Source organism: Chlorocebus sabaeus, chromosome 3 (genome assembly GCF_047675955.1).
Source record: "Chlorocebus sabaeus isolate Y175 chromosome 3, mChlSab1.0.hap1, whole genome shotgun sequence".
NCBI classification, from domain to species: Eukaryota; Metazoa; Chordata; class Mammalia; order Primates; family Cercopithecidae; genus Chlorocebus; species Chlorocebus sabaeus.
The window spans coordinates 27451721-27473269 of record NC_132906.1 but is presented as its reverse complement, the minus strand read 5'-3'; the positions used below and the strand labels follow the sequence as shown (position 1 = coordinate 27473269).

The 21549-nt window shown below is 42.5% G+C and overlaps 1 protein-coding gene and 1 long non-coding RNA gene across 2 annotated transcripts in view; one reads left to right on the top strand and one right to left on the bottom strand.

Annotated features, from left to right (window-relative positions):
• CDADC1 (cytidine and dCMP deaminase domain containing 1) overlaps nt 1-3921 on the bottom strand; it is a 44856-nt gene extending 40935 nt beyond the window's left edge. Inside the window, exons 1-2 of the mRNA XM_007960389.3 lie at nt 3720-3921; nt 2878-2975 (exon numbers count right to left, since the gene is read on the bottom strand). Of these exons, the coding sequence (XP_007958580.1) occupies nt 2878-2975; nt 3720-3801 (180 nt within the window). The 5' untranslated portion in view covers nt 3802-3921. The remainder of the gene's footprint in view (nt 1-2877; nt 2976-3719) is intronic.
• A 50-nt stretch (nt 3922-3971) lies between these two features.
• The window catches only part of LOC119620073 (uncharacterized), a 52049-nt gene continuing 34471 nt past the window's right edge, over nt 3972-21549 (top strand). The window contains exons 1-2 of the long non-coding RNA XR_005236484.2: nt 3972-4045; nt 11730-11850. This is a non-coding gene — a long non-coding RNA (uncharacterized lncRNA). The remainder of the gene's footprint in view (nt 4046-11729; nt 11851-21549) is intronic.

Sequence of the window (21549 nt, the reverse complement as noted above, 5' to 3'; positions counted from 1 at the left end):
TTTGTTAAACATGATATAAAGTTGTATAAAATTTTGTTGCTAATATAGTTTTGAAATTTCCTTGGTAGTATTTTTTTTTTAACAAAATGCTACCTGAAACCTTTATCTCAGTTTTCTCAGATCCACAGTTTTCTCTATAGAGTAGGAGGTAACAGTTGGGTGTGTATTATTTGCAAACAAACTTCAACAGTTAGTTGGCCAATCAATTCCTTCCTAATAGAAACATAGATATCATTTTTCACTAATTAAATATAACTTGTGCCTGTTGAAAAAAAAAACTTAATTTCAGCACAGGATGTGGTGTGTATGAAAAATAAAATAGAACTAAAATGAGATCAAATCCGGATATTTACAAAAGAAAGAATGCCTTTTCAAAATTTGTATTCAATCTCTAATATGTTCAGTTTTTAAAAGTCTTTTCTTTTTCTTTTTTTTTTTTTTGAGACGGAGTCTCACTCTGTTGCCAGGCTGGAGTGCAATGGCATGATCTTGGCTCAATGCAACCTCCGCCTCCCGGGTTCAAGCGATTCTCCTGCCTCAGCCTCCTGAGTAGCTGGGACTAAAGGTGCGCACCACCACGACCAGCTACTTTTTGTATTTTTGGCAAAGATGGGGTTTCACCATGTTGGCCACCATGGTCTCGATCTCTTGACCTTGTGATCTGCCTGCCTCAGCCTCCCAAAGTGCTGGGATTAGTAGCATGAGCCACTGCGCCCAGCCTAAAAGTCTTAAATCTCTAAATATTTGTTTCCAATCTGGTTCTTCAAAATAAATTTTATCTGGAAAAAAAACCACACACACACACACACACACACACACACACACACAAACACAAAATCCCTAACAGCTTGGATATCTACTTTCATAAAATAATACTAAGCTATTAGCAAGTAGAAGGAATAAAGGAACTTCAAAATTAATGAAGGAAATGAAGAGCTTTCTCAGTCATTAGTAAAATGTAGAGCCAGAGTGGGTGATAAGGGTAAGAAATATGAAATAACAATGTATAACATTTTAAATAATGTTTTACTATCTATAAAACACTTTACATAGGAATTGGGGGAGGAAACTACGCCAAGAGATATCATTTTATTATGAGAAGTGAATATCCTCACATCCCGTTAAAATTCCTCAATGCAATTCCTATATCGATAGGATAAAATCTAAACTCCTTTGCAAGGCATACAATGCTTTTTATGATATGATTCCTGTCTACATTGTCAAGCTCCTTTCCAGTCTCTTCCCTCTACCTAATTTCACTTTCTGGCCTGAGGACCACAAATTCTCTCATTCCTCCAAGCTTTTCCATGTAGAGTTCCTTGACTTGGGCAAATGTCCACTCATTCGTCATGTCTCAGTGCAAATATGACCTTCTCTGTGAATCCTTCCTTCACTTCCCCATATAGAGCCTGGCTCCCAGTCTTGCCAACATCTCTCCTTATACTGTGTACTCACTCCACCAGTTCTATTTTAATTGTTTAAATGCCTAGTGTTTCTTCTCATTAGAAAACAAAGACCATGTTTTTTCTGCTTTGTGTCTCCAGTGCCAAGCACAAAACCTCATCCACAGTAAAATGAAAAGAGTAGGTAGTCTCCTAAGAGTACTGTGGGAATTTAAGGATTTATAGTCTTTCTCTGGAAAATCTAAAGCAACCTGTCAGCAGAATTATTGGCAAGTTAGAAACCTCAGCGAGTACATGCAGAATATAACTACAACTTTGTAAGAGTAAAATAAAAAACCTCATGCTTAAGATTGGAAGTACCAAAACATTAACAGTAATGTTGTTAGAGTGATGAGAAGCCATGGGTAATTTTCTGCCCCACCCCTCTCCTTTTACCTCTGTTTTCAAAAATGTCTTAAATGCTCAACTTAACCTAATATTATTTTCCAATGGTCGTGGCCCCCTATAAAAATTAATGCCAACACCCTAAGCTTCCAAAATTATCAAAGAGAAATGATGAGAACCTAGCATCATGCCATTCCATGCATGGAGGAAAATGAGAACCTAGCACCTTGTTGCCCCAAGGGTAGGAGAGAGAAAAGATGTAAGATGTTCATTCTTCCAAATCCAATATATTGGCTTTTATGATTATTCTTACTATACATTTCTGATCTTTTTTTTTTTTTTTTTTCTTTTGAGACGGAGCCTTACTCTGTTGCCCAGGCTGGAATGCAGTGGCGCAATCTCAGCTCACTGCAAGCTCCAACAATTCTCATCCATGAGAATTGTTCAAGTAATTCTCATGCCTCAGCCTCCCGAGTAGCTGGGACTACAGGTGGATACCACCATGCCTGGCTAATTTTTGTATTTTTAGTAGACACAGGGTGATCCACCCGCCTCAACCTCACAAAGTGCTGGGATTACAGGCGTGAGTCACTGCACCCGGCCCACTTCTAATCTATTTTGATCCTGTCTTTCAAGATCCAAAAAGGGAGTACTTCCATCCAACATTAACCAATTAGCATTCATATAATGGTAGATGCTAAAGGGTATATGCTAGGTAAAATAAGACATTGTCTCTATCTCCAGGCAATTTATATATTTCTGTGGCAGAGGGGCAAACTACCTAGATAAAACACCAACAGTATATACAATTGGGGGAAATTATGTGGTATAGATGATAATCTTATTAGCCAAACTGACATATGAATATCATTAGTACCTGATAAACATGGCAGTCTCAGAAAGTATTTTTAGAATGGAAGATGACTTATTACAGCTAGGAATTATAAAGTGTCATGTTAATCAAGAAAGGTAATTTTAAAATCTTAAGGTTTGTTAAGTTTGGTTTTAGTTATGACAGAAACTGGAGCAATAAACTCAGATTTTAAACCATTGCGTTTCTAAGGGGGAAAAACTATGAAACAAATTATACCTGAGATTTTTGCCTCTGGGCTTCTACTGCTGGGAAGAGCTCCATCCAGAGGCTGAGCAGAGTGAAAAGGTTGACTTTAGAAAGTCTTGGTATCTGACCTACAAAAGAGACGACAAACACTTTAAAATGTGTTACTAATGGCGAAAAAGGGAGCCAATCTCAATGCCACTTGGGGGCTGCCGCATAAGCCCAGCTGCTTTCGCATGAGGCGAAGAAAAAGATTAGGGTATAAGAGAGTCAGAAGTATCTTAGCAGGAGACGCTTCAGTCTTAGTCGTGGCTACCTCCTTTTCCACTTAAAAAGTTGGGCACTCTTTCTCCAGCCCTCACCCTGCAGGAAAAAACGGTACAGCTAATACACATAGCTGGGGGGACAACCCAAAGCAAGCTGTGAAAAGTCTTCGCATCTGACGTCGTCGTGGTGCAAGCTTTTCTTTGGACTGTACTGGGGCGTTGCTAAAAGAAAAGCCCGAAAAATGCGCTGACCTTCGACGGTAAAGCAGTCGTAATACAGGAAATACAGGAAAGCGTCACGTGCGGTTAATTTGGAAATCAAGGCAAAAGCGCGCTTTGGAAATATTCAGGCTCTTTGACCTCATAGCCCCAGCTCTACGTCCTGTAAGAAACAAATAAGAGGGGTAAAAAGTCACACTTCAAAAGCCGGTGCGATCGAGCCGAGCGGTTCTGGCGACTGAGGAGGGGACACGCAGAGGGCGGGCAGGAGACATCCAGAAGCAGCAGGGGAGGCAAAGAGGTGCAGACAAGGAATCTGGAGTTCAATGACAGGAGACGCACAGGGCAGGGCGAAAGGTAGGTGGCGGGAGCAGGGTCCAGGACACTCACCGGTCATGCTGCCAGTCTGGGTGCTAACTGACCGCCCGGCCCTCGCGCTCTCCAGATTTTGCATCTGCCCAGCTTCTTTCATCCCAAACCTAGCGTCCTCTGCTGCCAAGGAAACCTCTCCCAGTCAGACATGATCTTGGCCTCAACGTCCCCGCCTCTCGCCTCCTCTCAGCAACTGTAAGGCAACGGCCCACTAGGCGCAGCCAGATGACGCCTCAAGCTTGACCGCCACTTCAGGGCTCCTCGTGTAACGTCATAGAGAGGCGGGGCTGCGACGCCAGAGAGCTGCTCCTCGGCCGGTGACGGAGTTGATAAGCACCGAGTTGGTAAGCACCGAGCTGTAAATCGCTTGAGACCTGTGTTTGGTTGTGTCGTTGGTTTTGCCAAGTAAGGTCACTTGAGGATTTCTTGGCTCGAGGTCCCAGGTTGCGCAGACTCTGACTGCGTCGAGTTGAGATTTTGGTCAGAATGTTAAAGTGGAAACCTACCCCAGGCTGTCATGGTCAGTGTTTTAGAGAACTTCGTGGGTGGGGGTGTGGAGCGGGGCGGTCCAGGATGTTCTGTCAGCAGAGACTGGCGGGTTCTGGGGAACTTAGTGCCGTGGAACCCAGCAGGGACGTTCTGCTTCTCATTAAGAACATGAAGACGTTGAGAGGTGGAATTGTAACAGGGAAAAAGGTGAGAGGAGGCAGTAGGAACTATTTTGTTTTTAATTTCTAATGTCTACTTTATTTCCACAAAACATCTGTATCATACCAGTTGTCTGAAATTGGTTCAGACTTGTTTCATGGCCTAGCACTGTCCAGTAGAACTTCCTGTAATATTCTATATCTGCACTGTCCAATAGGGTAGCCACCAGCCACATGTGGCTATTGAGCATCTGAAATGTGACCAGTACAACCAAGGAACTGCATTTTTAGCTTCATTTAGTTTTAATTAATTTACATTTTAAGTAGTGACATGTGACTATTGGCTACTATTGTATTGGACAACATCACTCTAGACTCTCCTCCTGGAATTCCTATTAGGTATGGGTTAAACCATCTGAGGGTTTAAATTATTATTTTAAAAATATTCCATCATTTTGTTTCTCTGAGCCACATTCTGGCTAATTTCTTCAAATCTATCATTCAGCTTGCTGTTGATTTCTTTGGCTGTGTAGAATTTTTTCTAATTTGCCTGTTCTGGGCTCTTCAGGTGATTTGACTATATCCAGAGAACTCCATTCTGCAGCTTTCCTGAGGTCTAGACTTTGTTGACAGTGCTTTCGTGGCAATGAACACTAAGGCTTAAAGACAGGGCATGGACTAGGGGAAAATATTTGCAAATCACGTATCCAACAAAGGACTCATATCCAGAATATATAAAGAACCATATAAACTCAGAGTAAGTAAACAAACAGTCCAGTTAGAAAATGGATCAAAGACTTGAATAGTCATTTCACCAGAGAAGATATACAGATGGCAAATAAAAATGTAAAACAGTGTTCAGTGTCATTAGCCATTAGGGAAATGCACATTAAAACCACAATGAGATTCTACCGCACACCTATTAAAATGGCTAAAATAACAAGTACTGACAGCACTAAATGCCGGTGAGGATGCAGAGCAACCGGATCTCTCATACCTTGCTGGTAGGACTATAAAATGGCATAACCACTCTAGAAAACAGTTTGACAGTTTCTTATAAAGTTGCACATCTGCTTATCATATCACCCAGCAATGACACTCCTGGGTATTTATCCTAGACAAACCAAAACTATGTTCAAACAAAACTCTGTACATGAATGTCATGGTGGCTTTATTTTTAATAGTCAAAAACTGAAAACAGTCCGGGTGTGGCGGCTCATACCTGTAATTCCAGCACTTTGGGAGGCCGAGGCGGGTGGATCATGAGGTCAGGAGTTCGTGACCAGCCTGGGGAACATGGTGAAACCCCCGTCTCTACTAAAAAATACAAAAAATTGGCCAGGCACGGTGGCTTACGCCTGTAATCCCAGCACTTTGGGAGGCTGAGGCGGGCAGATCACGAGGTCAGGAGATCGAGACCATCCTGGCTAACATGGTGAAACCCCGTCTCCACTAAAAATACAAAAAATTATCTGGGCATGGTGGCAGGCACCTGTAGTCCCAGCTACTCGGGAGGCGGAGGCAGGAGAATGGCATGAACCCGGGAGGTGGAGCTTGCAGTGAGCTGAGATGGTGCCACTGCAGTCCAGCTTGGGCGACAGAGTGAGACTCCATCTCAAAAAAAAAAAAACAAAACTGTAAATAAGCCAAACAGTCCTTAGTGAGTGAATAGAAAGCAAACTGGAGTACATCCATGCCATGGGACACTACTCAGCCATAAAAAGTAATGAGCTATTGATACACACAACTTGAATGAATCTCAAGGGCATTGTGGTGAGTTTTTAAAAGCTAATCTCAAAGGGTTGTATACTATATGATTCCATCTAGGTACCATTCTCAAAGCCAAAAAAAAAAAAAAAAAAGCGATGAAGAACGAATCCATGATTGCCAAGTGTTATGGTTGGGACAAGGGTCTGACTGTTAAGAGGTAACATGACAGAGTTTCTTTGTATTGACAGTTACTCGTATCTATACATCTGATAAAATTCATAGAGCTATACACTGAAAATGCAAAGTGGTACATTCAAAACTAGTAAAACACAAATAAGATCCATACCTGTATTAACAGTATTGTACCAGTATCAGTTTCCTGATTTTACCAAAGTGCTATGAATATGTAAGACATATCATTGCAGAAGCTGGGTGAAGGGTAATATAGGAACTCTGTATTATTTTTGCAACTTTCTTTAAGTCTTAAACTCTCTAAATAACTAGATAGATGTATATATACCTATATATGTTATGTGTGTGTGTGCATGTGTATGTGTCTGTGTGTGTATCTTTGATCCCCAGCAGTCTAGATCTGCCCTGCCCTTCAAACAGTCATTAGTGTTATTGCTCATTAACCTCTCTTTGGACTCCTGGTCTCATTCCATTTTCAGTCCTTTGGTATTTCAGAGCAGTTTAAATACTTGGACTATTTCTCTTACTTTCTTGCTAGCTCAGCCATATTTTATCCTGCATTTTTAGGTATTTGTAGCTGAAATATTTTTCAGACTAGGCTAACTTTTCCACAGTATTGGTGGAATAATTGTTCTGCTATAGAGGAATAAGAGGACTAAAAAGGATTATAAAATGAAATTTTCCCTAAGTGCTGAGAAGTGGACAAGCTCAGAGCAGCTGAGTTCTACAAAGGCCAGTTTAATCAATAAAATGGTTTTTAAATCAATAAACAATTCTATATACCAAGTGGAAAGAGCATGGGTTTTGGTATGAGATAGACAAGCTGTATTCACACTCTAAGCACAGAAGTTATTTACCAGTTGCTGTATCAGTTGGCTTAGACCCAGCTTGTTGTGGGTAACAAATGTGAACCCCCAAAATCTAAGACAGGTCTCAGTTAATTTAGAAAGTTTATTTTGCCAAAAAGTTAAGGATGTGCGCCCGTGACACAGCCTCAGGAGGTCTTGACGACATGTGCCCAAGGTGATCAGAGCACAGCTTGGTTTTGTACATTTTAGGGAGACATGAAACATCAATCAACATATGTAAGATGAACATTGGTTTGGTCTAGAAAGGTGGGACATCTCAAAGTGAGGAGGGGGCTTCCAGGTCTTAGGTAGATAAGAAACAAATGCTTGCATTCTTTTGAGTTTCTGATTACCCTTTCCAAAGGAGGCAATCAGATATACATTTATCTCCGTGAGCAGACGGATGACTTTGAATAGAAGGGAGGCAGGTTTGACCTAAAAAGTTCCCAGCTTGACTTTTCCCTTTAGCTTAGTGATTTGGAGGCCCCAAGATTTTTTGTTCACACAAATAACCATGAAATCTCAGGGGCTTGCCCCAACAAAGGTTAATTTTTACTCATGTTACGTGCTGCTGCTCCTGTGAATTGGCTCTGGGATCCAGGCTAAAGGAGCAGCCTCTGTCCCTTCTTTCTTTTTTCCGCCCTCAATTCCCCTGTATGTGACTCATCTTCCTAGCATGCTAGTTGCTTCTTTGGCTTTCCAGCCCCTTCCTCTGCCTCTGCTGTAATAGCCCCTTCTCTTCAAAGGGGAGGGGAGGGGAAGTTATCAAATGGCTTTTTGACTGAGTTACTCAGGGAAGAAGGAAGGGAGGAAGGAAGGGGCTAGGGAAAGAAGGAAGGAAAGCATGATGGTAAAACATTTATCACAAATTTTCATGAAGCCTACATGATCCCAGGTAGTACGGTGCCTGGCAAAGCACAGGTGCTGAATACTGTTGATCGTCCCTCTCTTTTTCATCTTTCATTTGCCTATTCTCTGTAGTAGCCTAAGTTTTCTTTTACTCTAGGTCCTGTGGATGGGGAATGTTAGTCTTAGCAGTGTGTTTATTAGGACAGAATCTTCTCAACAAAGCAAGCTGATGGTCTGTGGAGTTGGTCATAGGCACTGAATCTGTAGCTGGATCTGCTGATGCTGGTGGTGCTTGTGGAATACCTGGCTTGTGGAAGAAAATGTACCTCACACTCAATTTTCCTCTTGCGTGTAAGAAGGCACTCCATGACCAGTGCTGGAGACACTGGGTTGTAGCAGATAAAGGATTTACCCATAGGGTCACAAAAGGAGGAAGTGGGAGGGAATCTTGAATCCATCTGTCTGAGGAGTTTGGGGCTAGAGTCTTCAGGGTTTTGGAGTGGGCCCAAGTGTGGAGAGTGTTGATTGGTGGAAGAATGCAGAGTGAAGTCATGGGACAGGGAGATGAAGAAGCTGTGTTCTCATGCTCATCCTGTTCTTCTGTGAGGGTCTCCAAACTGGTTGCTGAAATTTGGGTCTGAAAACATCTTAAGTGATCCTTAGACAAAAGCCTTATGATTCTGTCAGAGATCATCTCTATAGGGACAACAGGGATGCAAATCAATTTTTAAACAGTCTTATTGAAGCAGGATATTTCCCTGACCCCTTTGTAGGACTCGGAATAGGGGTGCCCCGTTTACTCAGCCCACAACTCTCAACTCCTTGCGGGAGGGAGCACATGAGCAAATGAGGCAGGAACTGGAGTACACAACCACTGGAATCAACTGGCCACTTCGTCACCAGCAGGAGTGAATGCCACTCATTGAGACTCACTGCTCTCCACCCCTTATGGGAGGGAGCACACAGTGAGCAGGTACAGGAGCCAGGGTGAGCACTTTTGAGCACCAGCAGAAGCAAACTCCATGTGTGCCCCAAGGCAGTGTCTGGTGGGGTGCCTACAACCCCTGAAGCCCCAGAGGGAGTGTTACAGTGGTCTTTTAGCTCTGCCATCTGCAGACAGCTTAAGTGTTAACAACTCTGCAGGCCCTCCCTCTGCCTTTCCGTGTGAGGGAGCTGTCTTCTACCAGTGAGGGCAAAGGGCCAGTGTGACAGCCTTTTGCATCTGCACTTGTGGCTCCTGGGCTCTTGTTTGGCATCCAGGAGAAATGAGTTTGGACAGATGAATTGAAGGATGGTAAAAACAGGATTTTATCGCTGATAAAAGTGGTCCTTAGCAGGAAGGGGAGCTGAAAAGGGGATGTGCTGGGAAGGTAATCTTCCCCTGAAGTCCGGCCATCTCTGGCCAGATTCTTCCCTGAAGTTATGCTGTCAAGCTGTCTCTCTGAAGTCAAGCCACTTCTCTCCAATGTTGAGCCATAGTCTCTTATGTCAAGCTGCTTCTCCTTTCTGCCGGCTGAGTCTGGAGTTTTTATAAGCACAGTATAGGGGGCAGGGCAGTCCATGGGTGGTTTTGGAAAAGGCAACATTTGAGTGGGAAAACAGGGATATAAGTTCTCATTTTGGGCTGCAGTCTCAGGCTTTTTGGCTTGAGGATGGGGTTCGTCAGGGACCTGCCCCTGTCTCCTGGAATTTCTCTGCCTCCTGTCTCCATCATTATGATCTTAATGTCTGAAATTCTATCTCTAGGAACAATGGGGATGCAAATGGTCAGGATCTAGTGACCTTTGGTAACAAGGAAGTGGGCTGAATTGTGGCCTGATTAGTTCTTTTTTTTTTTTTTTTTTTTTGAGACAGAGTCTCACCCCAGGCATGCTGGAGTGTAGTGGCACAATATTGGCTCACTGCAACCTCTGCCTCCTGGGTTCAAGTGATTCTCATGCCTCTGCCTCCTGAGTAGCAGGGATTACAGACACATGCCACCAAGCCTGACTAATTTTTGTATTTTTAGTAGAGACCAGGTTTCAGCATGTTGGCCGGGCTGGTCTCAAACTCCTGAACTCAAGCCATCCACCTGCCTTGGCCTCCCAAAGTGCTGGGATTATAGGTGTGAGCCACTGTGCCTGGCTGATTAGTGTTTTTTTGTTTTTGTTTTTTTGTAGATACAGAGTCTTGCTCTGTTGCCCCAGGCTGGAGTGCAGTGGCACAATCTCAGCTCACTGCAACCTCTGCCTCCTGGGTTCAAGCATTTCTCCTGCCTCAGCCTCCGAGTAGCTGGAACTATAGGCACATGCTGCCATGCCCAGCTAATTTCTTTTGTATTTTAGTAGAGATAGGGTTTCACCGTGTTGCCCAGGCTGGTCTCAAACTCCTGAGCTCAGGCAGTCTGCCCGTCTCGGCCTCCCAAAGTGCTAGGATTACAGGCGTGAGCCACTGTGCCTGGCTGATTTGTTCTTAATTATAACTATATTTCTGTCCAAAACCCAGCATGCCATTCTTGTCAACCCTGTGGGGATGGTTTCAGTTTGGTCATTTTGGGCAAAAAATGTGATTATCACCACCACTCTGAGTCCGGAGACTAAGGTTTCCTAAACAATTCTCAGAAGGCCATTCCTGGCAGCACTTAAACCCTGAGGAAGCAAAGAGAAACCTGAAACAAAATCCAGATGCCCTTCAGGAATATGTGCTTCGTTATGGAGGGCAGTGCTGCCAAAGAGAAATGACTTCTCAGGTTTTCCATATATTGTCCCAAATGGTCTTCTCGGAAAAGTAAACTTGGTGCCATGTTGATTAATGTGCTACAGAGTAAGAAGGCTCAGGCAGCCCTGGAAATGGTGCTCCCCCGAGGTGGGAAGGACTGGTAAGCCCACTTTCCCTTGTTCTCCCAAGCTCTCTACCAAAAGGCTGCCTGAGAGGGGGTGGGCAGAGCGGCCTGGACAGCACGGTCAATGTCCAAGCTCATTTTGGGTCCCTGTTTGTGTGGTGCCTCTGGACTGTCAGGTAGGGCCACCTGGGTTCAGATATTTCTTAATCAGCATCCTTATAGAAGTTCTCTAATTAGACACATTAGAAATCAACAGAAGGAGGGCTGGGTGCAGTGGCTTGTGCCCATAGTCCCATCCCTTTGGGAGGCCGAAGCCAGAGAATTACTTGAGGCCAGGAGTTCAAGACCAGCCTGGGCAACATAGTGAGACTCGATCTCTACAAAACATTTTTTTAAATTAGCCAGTTGTGGTAATGTGCAACTGTAGCCACAGCTACTCCAGAGGCTAAGGTGAGAGGATTGCTTGAGCCCAAGAGTTTGAGGCTGCAGTGAGCTATGATTGCACCACTGTACTCCAGTCTGGGCAACAGAGTGAGACCCCATCTCTAAACAGAAATAAAAAAGAAATCAACAGACTAGAGGGAGGAGTAGGGATGAGAGGATGGATAGAAGAGTGAGTAGGGAGGAAACTAACACTGATGGAATATCTGCTATGATCAGACACCCTATGTAACAATAATGATAATAATAATAATAATAGTATCTTATATTATTGAGTGTTTACTATGTTCCAGGCTCTGTTCTAGGTACTTTATGTTTATTATCTCATTTGCTCCTTCTAGCAACCTTGTGATGTGGGCAATATTATTTAGCTCCACTTATAGGAACCAAGACATTCGGTGACTTGCCCCAATAGACATAGCTTGAAAGGGGTGGGGGCAGGATATGAATGGACATTATGACTTCGTTTAATACCTACAACAACCCACTGATACAGATTTTTATCATCTCCACTATGCAGGTGAGGAAACTAAAACCCTCAGACCAGCAACATCGCCATCACATGGGAGCTTGTGAGAAAAGCAGAATCTTGGGCCCCACTTCAGACTTGCTGAGTCAGAATCTGTACATCCACCACTGAGGTAGGCCAGTGGGCTCCAGCCATTCTCAAACCGGAGTATGTGTAAGAGTCCCTCAGAGACTGTGTTAAAACCCAGATTTCTGGGTCCCAGCCTTAGAAATTCTGAATCAGTGGTTTTTAGCTAAAGTATTTTGGCCCTCTGTAGAACTGCTTTTACCAAAAGCAATTGATACCAAGTAGTTTTTGGTATCATATTATCTGCTGATGTTAACTGATGCCAGAAGCAAAATTTTCATACCAGATTCGAGCAAGTGTCAAAGTTTTTTTTTTTTTTTGGAAAAGTAGTTTTTGTTTTTATTTTTAATTTATTTTTTAATATTATTATACTTCAAGTTCTAGGGTACATGTGCATAACGTGCAGGTTTGTTACGTATGTATACTTGTGCCATGTTGCTGTGCTGCACCCATCAACTCGTCAGCACCCATCAACTCGTCATTTACATCAGGTATAACTCCCAGTGCAATCCCTCCCCCCTCCCCCTTCCCCATGATAGGCCCCGGTGTGTGATGTTCCCCTTCCCGAGTCCAAGTGATCTCATTGTTCAGTTCCCACCTATGAGTGAGAACATGCGGTGTTTGGTTTTCTGTTCTTGTGATAGTTTGCTGAGAATGATGGTTTCCAGCTGCATCCATGTCCCTACAAAGGACACAAACTCATCCTTTTTTATGGCTGCATAGTATTCCATGGTGTATATGTGCCACATTTTCTTAATCCAGTCTGTCACTGATGGACATTTGGGTTGATTCCAAGTCTTTGCTATTGTGAATAGTGCCGCAATAAACATACGTGTGCATGTGTCTTTATAGCAGCCTGATTTATAGTCCTTTGGGTATATACCCAGTAATGGGATGGCTGGGTCATATGGTACATCTAGTTCTAGATCCTTGAGGAATCGCCATACTGTTTTCCATAATGGTTGAACTAGTTTACAATCCCACCAACAGTGTAAAAGTGTTCCTATTTCTCCACATCCTCTCCAGCACCTGTTGTTTCCTGACTTTTGAATGATCGCCATTCTAACTGGTGTGAGATGGTATCTCATTGTGGTTTTGATTTGCATTTCTCTGATGGCCAGTGATGATGAGCATTTTTTCATGTGTCTGTTGGCTGTATGAATGTCTTCTTTTGAGAAATATCTGTTCACATCCTTTGCCCACCTTTTGATGGTGGTGTTTGTTTTTTTCTTGTAAATTTGTTTGAGTTCTTTGTAGGTTCTGGATATTAGCCCTTTGTCAGATGAGTAGATTGCAAAAATTTTCTCCCATTCTGTAGGTTGCCTGTTCACTCTGATGGTAGTTTCTTTTGCTGTGCAGAAGCTCTTTAGTTTAATGAGATTCCATTTGGCAATTTTGGCTTTTGCTGCCGTTGCTTTTGGTGTTTTAGACATGAAGTCTTTGCCCATGCCTATGTCCTGAATGGTACTACCTAGGTTTTCCTCTAGGGTTTTTATGGTATTAGGTCTAACATTTAAGTCTCTAATCCATCTTGAATTAATTTTCGTATAAGGAGTAAGGAAAGGATCCAGTTTCAGCTTTCTACTTATGGCTAGCCAATTTTCCCAGCACCATTTATTAAATAGGGAATCCTTTCCCCATTTCTTGCTTCTCTCAGGTTTGTCAAAGATCAGATGGCTGTAGATGTGTGGTATTATTTCTGAGGACTCTGTTCTGTTCCATTGGTCTATATCTCTGTTTTGGTACCAGTACCATGCTGTTTTGGTTACTGTAGCCTTGTATTATAGTTTGAAGTCAGGTAGCATGATGCCTCCAGCTTTGTTCTTTTGACTTAGGATTGTCTTGGGAATGCGGGCTCTTTTTTGGTTCCATATGAACTTTAAAGCAGTTTTTTCCAATTCTGTGAAGAAACTCATTGGTAGCTTGATGGGGATGGCATTGAATCTATAAATAACCTTGGGCAGTATGGCCATTTTCACGATATTGATTCTTCCTATCCATGAGCATGGTATGTTCTTCCATTTGTTTGTGTCCTCTTTTATTTCACTGAGCAGTGGTTTGTAGTTCTCCTTGAAGAGGTCCTTTACATCCCTTGTAAGTTGGATTCCTAGGTATTTTATTCTCTTTGAAGCAATTGTGAATGGAAGTTCATTCATGATTTGGCTCTCTGTTTGTCTGTTACTGGTGTATACGAATGCTTGTGATTTTTGCACATTAATTTTGTATCCTGAGACTTTGCTGAAGTTGCTTATCAGCTTAAGGAGATTTTGGGCTGAGACAATGGGATTTTCTAAATATACAATCATGTCATCTGCAAAGAGGGACAATTTGACTTCTTCTTTTCCTAACTGAATACCCTTGATTTCTTTCTCTTGCCTGATTGCCCTAGCCAGAACTTCCAACACTATGTTGAATAGGAGTGGTGAGAGAGGGCATCCCTGTCTTGTGCCAGTTTTCAAAGGGAATTTTTCCAGTTTTTGCCCATTCAGCATGATATTGGCTGTGGGTTTGTCATAAATAGCTCTTATTATTTTGAGGTACGTTCCATCAATACTGAATTTCTTGAGCGTTTTTAGCATGAAGGGCTGTTGAATTTTGTCAAAAGCCTTTTCTGCATCTATTGAGATAATCATGTGGTTCTTGTCTTTGGTTCTGTTTATATGCTGGATTATGTTTATTGATTTGTGAATGTTGAACCAGCCTTGCATCCCAGGGATGAAGCCCACTTGATCATGGTGGATAAGCTTTTTGATGTGCTGCTGAATCCGGTTTGCCAGTATTTTATTGAGGATTTTTGCATCGATGTTCATCAGGGATATTGGTCTAAAACTCTCTTTTTTTGTTGTGTCTCTGCCAGGCTTTGGTATCAGGATGATGCTGGCCTCATAAAATGAGTTAGGGAGGATTCCCTCTTTTTCTATTGATTGGAATAGTTTCAGAAGGAATGGTACCAGCTCCTCCTTGTACTTCTGGTAGAATTCAACTGTGAATCCATCTGGTCCTGGACTTTTTTTGGTTGGTAGGCTATTAATTATTGCCTCAATTTCAGAGCCTGCTATTGGTCTATTCAGGGATTCAACTTCTTCCTGGTTTAGTCGTGGAAGAGTGTAAGTGTCCAGGAAATTATCCATTTCTTCTAGATTTTCTAGTTTATTTGCGTAGAGGTGTTTATGGTATTCTCTGATGGTAGTTTGTATTTCTGTGGGGTCAGTGGTGATATCCCCTTTATCATTTTTTATTGCGTCTATTTGATTCTTCTCTCTTTTCTTCTTTATTAGTCTTGCTAGTGGTCTGTCAATTTTGTTGATCTTTTCAAAAAACCAACTCCTGGATTCATTGATTTTTTGGAGGGTTTTTTGTGTCTCTATCTCCTTCAGTTCTGCTCTGATCTTAGTTATTTCTTGCCTTCTGCTAGGTTTTGAATGCGTTTGCTCTTGCTTCTCTAGTTCTTTTAATTGTGATGTTAGAGTATCAATTTTAGATCTTTCCTGCTTTCTCTTGTGGGCATTTAGTGCTATAAATTTCCCTCTACACACTGCTTTAAATGTGTCCCAGAGATTCTGGTATGTTGTATCTTTGTTCTCATTGGTTTCAAAGAACATCTTTATTTCTGCCTTCATTTCGTTATGTACCCAGTAGTCATTCAGGAGCAGGTTGTTCAGTTTCCATGTAGTTGAGCGGTTTTGATTGTGTTTCTTAGTCCTGAGTTCTAGTTTGATTGCACTGTGGTCTGAGAGACAGTTTGTTATAATTTCTGTTCTTGTCCATTTGCTGAGGAGTGCTTTACTTCCAATTATGTGGTCAATTTTGGAATAAGTGCGATGTGGTGCTGAGAAGAATGTATATTCTGTTGATTTGGGGTGGAGAGTTCTATAGATGTCTATTAGGTCTGCTTGGTGCAGAGTTGAGTTCAATTCCTGGATATCCTTGTTAACTTTCTGTCTCGTTGATCTGTCTAATGTTGACAGTGGAGTGTTGAAGTCTCCCATTATTATTGTATGGGAGTCTAAGTCTCTTTGTAAGTCTCTAAGGACTTGCTTTATGAATCTGGGTGCTCCTGTATTGGGTGCATATATATTTAGGATAGTTAGCTCTTCCTGTTGAATTGATCCTTTTACCATTATGTAATGGCCTCCTTTGTCTCTTTTGATCTTTGATGGTTTAAAGTCTGTGTTATCAGAGACTAGTATTGCAACCCCTGCTTTTTTTTGTTCTCCATTTGCTTGGTAAATCTTCCTCCATCCCTTTATTTTGAGTCTCTGCGTGTAAGATGGGTCTCCTGAATACAGCAGACTGATGGGTCTTGACTCTTTATCCAGTTTGCCAGTCTGTGTCTTTTAATTGGAGCATTTAGTCCATTTACATTTAAGGTTAATATTGTTATGTGTGAACTTGATCCTGCCATTATGATATTAACTGGTTTTTTTGCTCGTTAGTTGATGCAGTTTCTTCCTAGCCTTGACGGTCTTTACATTTTGGCATGTTTTTGCAATGGCTGGTACCGGTTGTTCCTTTCCATGTTTAGTGCTTCCTTCAGGGTCTCTTGTAAGGCAGGCCTAGTGGTGACAAAATCTCTAAGCATTTGCTTATCTGTAAAGGATTTTATTTCTCCTTCACTTATGAAACTTAGTTTGGCTGGATATGAAATTCTGAGTTTAAAATTCTTTTCTTTAAGAATGTTGAATATTGGCCCCCACTCTCTTCTGGCTTGTAGAGTTTCTGCTGAGAGATCTGCTGTTAGTCTGATGGGCTTCCCTTTGTGGGTAACCCGACCTTTCTCTCTGGCTGCCCTTAAGATTTTTTCCTTCATTTCAACTTTGGTGAATCTGGCAATTATGTGTCTTGGAGTTGCTCTTCTCGAGGAATATCTTTGTGGCGTTCTCTGTATTTCCTGGATCTGAATGTTAGCCTGCCCTACTAGGTTGGGGAAGTTCTCCTGGATGATATCCTGAAGAGTGTTTTCCAACTTGGTTCCATTTTCCCCCTCACCTTCAGGCACCCCAATCAGACGTAGATTTGGTCTTTTTACATAATCCCATACTTCTTGCAGGCTTTGTTCATTTCTTTTTCTTCTTTTTTCTTTTGGTTTCTCTTCTCACTTCATTTCGTTCATTTGATCCTCAATCGCTGATACTCTTTCTTCCAGTTGATCGAGTCGGTTACTGAAGCTTGTGCATTTGTCACATATTTCTCGTGTCATGGTTTTCATCTCTTTCATTTCATTTATGACCTTCTCTGCATTAATTACTCTAGCCATCAATTCTTCCACTTTTTTTTTCAAGATTTTTAGTTTCTTTGCGCTGGGTACGTAATTCCTCCTTTAGATCTGAGAAGTTTGATGGACTGAAGCCTTCTTCTCTCATCTCGTCAAAGTCATTCTCCATCAAGCTTTGATCGTTGCTGGCGATGAGCTGCGCTCCTTTGCCGGGGGAGATGCGCTCTTATTTTTTGAATTTCCAGCTTTTCTGCCCTGCTTTTTCCCCATCTTTGTGGTTTTATCTGCCTCTGGTCTTTGATGATGATGGTGACATACTGATGGGGTTTTGGTGTAGGTGTCCTTCCTGTTTGATAGTTTTCCTTGTAACAGTCAGGACCCTCAGCTGTAGGTCTGTTGGAGATTGCTTGAGGTCCACTCCAGACCCTGTTTGCCTGGGTGTCAGCAGCAGAGGCTCAGTTGAAAATGCAGAAATCACCGGTCTTCTGTGTCGCTCGCACTGGGAGTTGGAGACTGGAGCTGTTCCTATTCGGCCATCTTCAAGTGTCAAAGTTTTATTTGGCCCAGAGGTTACAAACTTTTTTGGAAAGTCCCAGATAGCAAATATGTTAGGCTTTTCAGACCATTTAGTCTGTGTCACAACTATTCCATTCTGCTGCAAAAGCAGCCATAGATGATATGAAAATGACTGAGTGTGGCCATTTTCCAATAAAACTCAATGAACTCCCCCTCATTTAACTCCTAAATTGAGCGAACCATCGGTGGTGGCAATGAGACCTAGTTCAGAATGTATTTGAGGAACGGGATTTAAATACTTGAAGAGAAAAGGATTCTCTAAAACAGCTAAGTTAGGTACCATATGCCTGGTTAACTTTCTTTAGGGCAATGAAACCATACACTTTTGGGTTAACTGTTTTAAAAAGATTTTATTTTTTTAGAGCAATTTTAGGTTCACAGCAAAATGGAGTGGAAAATAGAGATTTCCCATATGGCCCCTGCCACACACATGCACAGCCTCCCCAACTATTAACATCCCCCACCAGAGTGGTACATTTGTTACAGTTGATGAACCTACATTGACACATCATCATCACCCAAAGTCCATAGTTTACATTAGAATTCACTCTTGGTGTTGTACATCCTCTGGGTTTGGGCAAATGTGTAGGGACATGTGTCTACTATTGTAGTATATCATACAGAGTAGTTTCACTGCCTTAAAAATCCTCTGTGCTTTGCCTTATTCAATCCCTGCACCCTAACTCCTGGCAACACAAGTCTTTTGTACTGTCTCCATAGTTTTGCCTTTTCTAGAATGTCATATAGTTGGAATCATTGCGTGTAGTTGTGGAGGCTAAAGCAACTCCATCTTGGATGCCAATCTGCCATGTTGACTTCTTGATTAACCTCAATTTAGGGAAGGCTGCTATCTTCCATTTTATCTACTGCTCCTTGTGTGAGAGCTTTTACTTACTATAAATCCTGCCCTTAGGTCAAAATGACCTTGACCATAAATTCTGCTGTAGGCAGATTCACATAGCGTCTTGCCTTTCCCTGTAATTGTCCTACACATTCCTTCCCTATGACATGGAAGCCCTGGGTCTGTGGGGGTCATAGTATGGGAATCTAATACCTTGTCTGGCAGCTGCCCAGGACATTGTGGCTTCTCTTCCTAAGTCCCTACTTGTCCCGTCCCGCGGGATCGTCAATGTAGGCCCTAGAAGAGGGAGTGGGAACTCGGGGGGACAAGAGACACGAGAAATGGAGACAAGATAGTATCCTGATCAAGTCTCGTTTATTGGTGGCAGTGTAATGCCTTATATAGACCGGCAGGGGCGGAGGTTGGGCCAGGGCGATGATGGTGGCCCTGTGGTGGGCGTGGCCAGGTAGGTTTCGGTTTCTTCGGTCGGACGTCATGTTGCGCCTGTGCTGTCGGTTGGTAATTTTCCCAGGCGCGGGAAAATGGGTGATGAAGAACCCGGAAGAGCGCCATTTTGTACTGGCGTATGAGACAGCAGAACAGGGAAGAAAGTAAATCTAGGGAGGAGGCATAAAGTGGAAATGTGTAGAGCTCAGGCATCAGTCGTCAGTTATTATCGCTATGGCTGGGCCACGTGGCTCTGGACAGGTCCCCCTTTTTTATTATTTCATGATGAGAGATAGCCCCTCAGGAACTGCGCCTGTCTTAGGTTGGGTCAACTCATCCCCACCTTTTAAGCCCGTCGTGGGATTAGGCAGCAGCAGGGGCGGCCCTCCTGTCTTAGGCTTAATTGGGGGTGGTGTCCTCTTACCCGTCATTGACTGTCCAGTTCAGCTCACAGGGGAGGTGGTCTTATAAGGGCGAATAAGACTCACCATGTTCAGACATCTCAAGGCGATGATAATGGACCTGTATAGGCTTGGCCTGGAAGGCCTCGATTTGTCGTCTGACAAATGCCATAAGCTTATTAAGGATTATAGACCCAAGAGTGAGAAAGAGTAGAAGGGTAAGTAAAGGACCCAAAAATGGTAGGAGATAAGGGAGAAGTCCGTGGAGTCCAGTCCAAAGCGGATTGGCGGCCAGGTCTTTTCTGCATTTTTCTAGCTCTTCTTGTAAGGTCTTTATTTTGTCTCTAACGATCCCGGATTTGTTAGCATAAAAACAGCATCTTTCCTGTAGAGCCAAACAGATCCCTCCCTGTTCTGCTGTTAGTAAGTCTAGACCTCTTCTATTTTGGAGAACTACTTCAGCTAATGAGTCTACCTGATCTTGTAGATCTTGTATAGTACTGGATAAGGTTTGTACATCTGAAATTAATTGATTGGATAATTTAGTATATTGAGTTAGTGAGACTCCTAGGCCTGTAACTCCTTTTGTAAATGCAGTGGTGATTCCCAGGCCGGCCAACAAGGGAATAAATTGTATGGCCCGCTTTGGTCTATATATAAAATGCTCAATAGCGGGGATGGGGATAGGTTCATCTCCAGGGATGATATCAATGTCGGGGAGAAGAGTGGCTAGAACACAAAGCCCTGTCCAATTTGTGGGTAGATAAGTATATGCCATGTTGTTTCCACAGAGGAAAACCGAGCCATTTATAGCACACAAGGGGCTGGTGACCTTGATTATGGAGGTACAGTTGTTGAATACAACGTAGCCTAGATCGATTTCTTCAGTGCTATTGTAAGAGGGTGAAAAGAGGCAAGAAGAATTAGAAAACTTCATTGGTTGAACTAAGAGGGGAGAGATAATTGGACAGGAGTTATTGACCAAGGACTCACCCGAGTAATTGACATAGGATGATGAAAAGTTAGGTATAGCGAGAGGAGTAGGGGGACCCATTTTTAAACAAAGCCAACAATCGTGGGCAAGGCTTGTATTGGACATTTGGAGTAAGTTGTAAGTGGCATTAAGGATATCAAAAGTTTGAGCATCGATCATAAGGTTATCTCTAACCTTAGGCAGGGCCAAAGGGTGATATTGAATTTCAGGATACAGGGCTTTATGAATTTCTTCTAGTTTTTTCTGAACAGTTTTAATTATTGTGGTGTCTAATGGACCTCCCCCATCAGAGATGTGGATAGGGGCTGTAGTGCTCCAGCAAACAGGCTGTCCTTTTTGGCCATTACAAGGAGATTGTACAAGTTTATTGGTGGATCCTAATACTTGTACGTCACTGGTACCTCCAGTTTGTGTTTTTAGTAACGTAGCCATATAGTATGTTTTATTGCCTGATTTGCATTGTTGATATGAGGTGTAGCAAGAACTATGTACAGAGGACTGGAAAGAACTACAGGGGCATTCTTGGAGTGGCCCGCTAGGGGAGGTGTCTCTTGGGGTTGACTTACATTTCCATAGCTGATTTGGCATTAAGTAAGCTGTCTTGCCCGAGCAAGTCACTTGGAAGATTCTGTCTGATGGAGGTTCAGATACTTGTCCCCCGCTGCAGTCACAAGGCTGGCCGTGTTGCTTTCGGATTAGTTCTATTGCTTTACGAGGGTCATCAAAACCTGCATAGACTGTCACTATGTTATATAAAATGATTGTTTTCCAAAAGAATCTCATACTGGGCTTCATTTTCTGAAAAACAAAAGGGAAGAAACTTCTCAGGGAGGATTGTTTTCCCTGGATTGACAATGGTTATGATTCATTTGTCTTACCAATCTTTCGGGCAGCCATCTGGCTGCATCATTTTTTTGTGAGAAAATACATACTGAGCCTCTTCCCCAAACTAAAACTGGGTCAGGGCCATGCCATGAATTATCGAGTGGATCTTTCCATTTAACCATTGCAAACTGTTTTTGAGATTCAGGATGCCAGAAACGGTCGGCAGCAGATTTTCTGTAACTGTCCAAATTTAAAAAATTAAGGATAAAGAGGGCATGATTAAGTATGTTTCTGGGGGTACCCTTCATGGGGTACCAGCTCCCCCCTTTTATTTTTTCGATAGTAGTTTTTAATGACAGATGGGCCCTTTCTACTATACCTTGTCCTTGGGGATTGTAGGGAATGCCTGTGATATGTTTAATTTGTAGGGTGTTGCAGAATTGTAA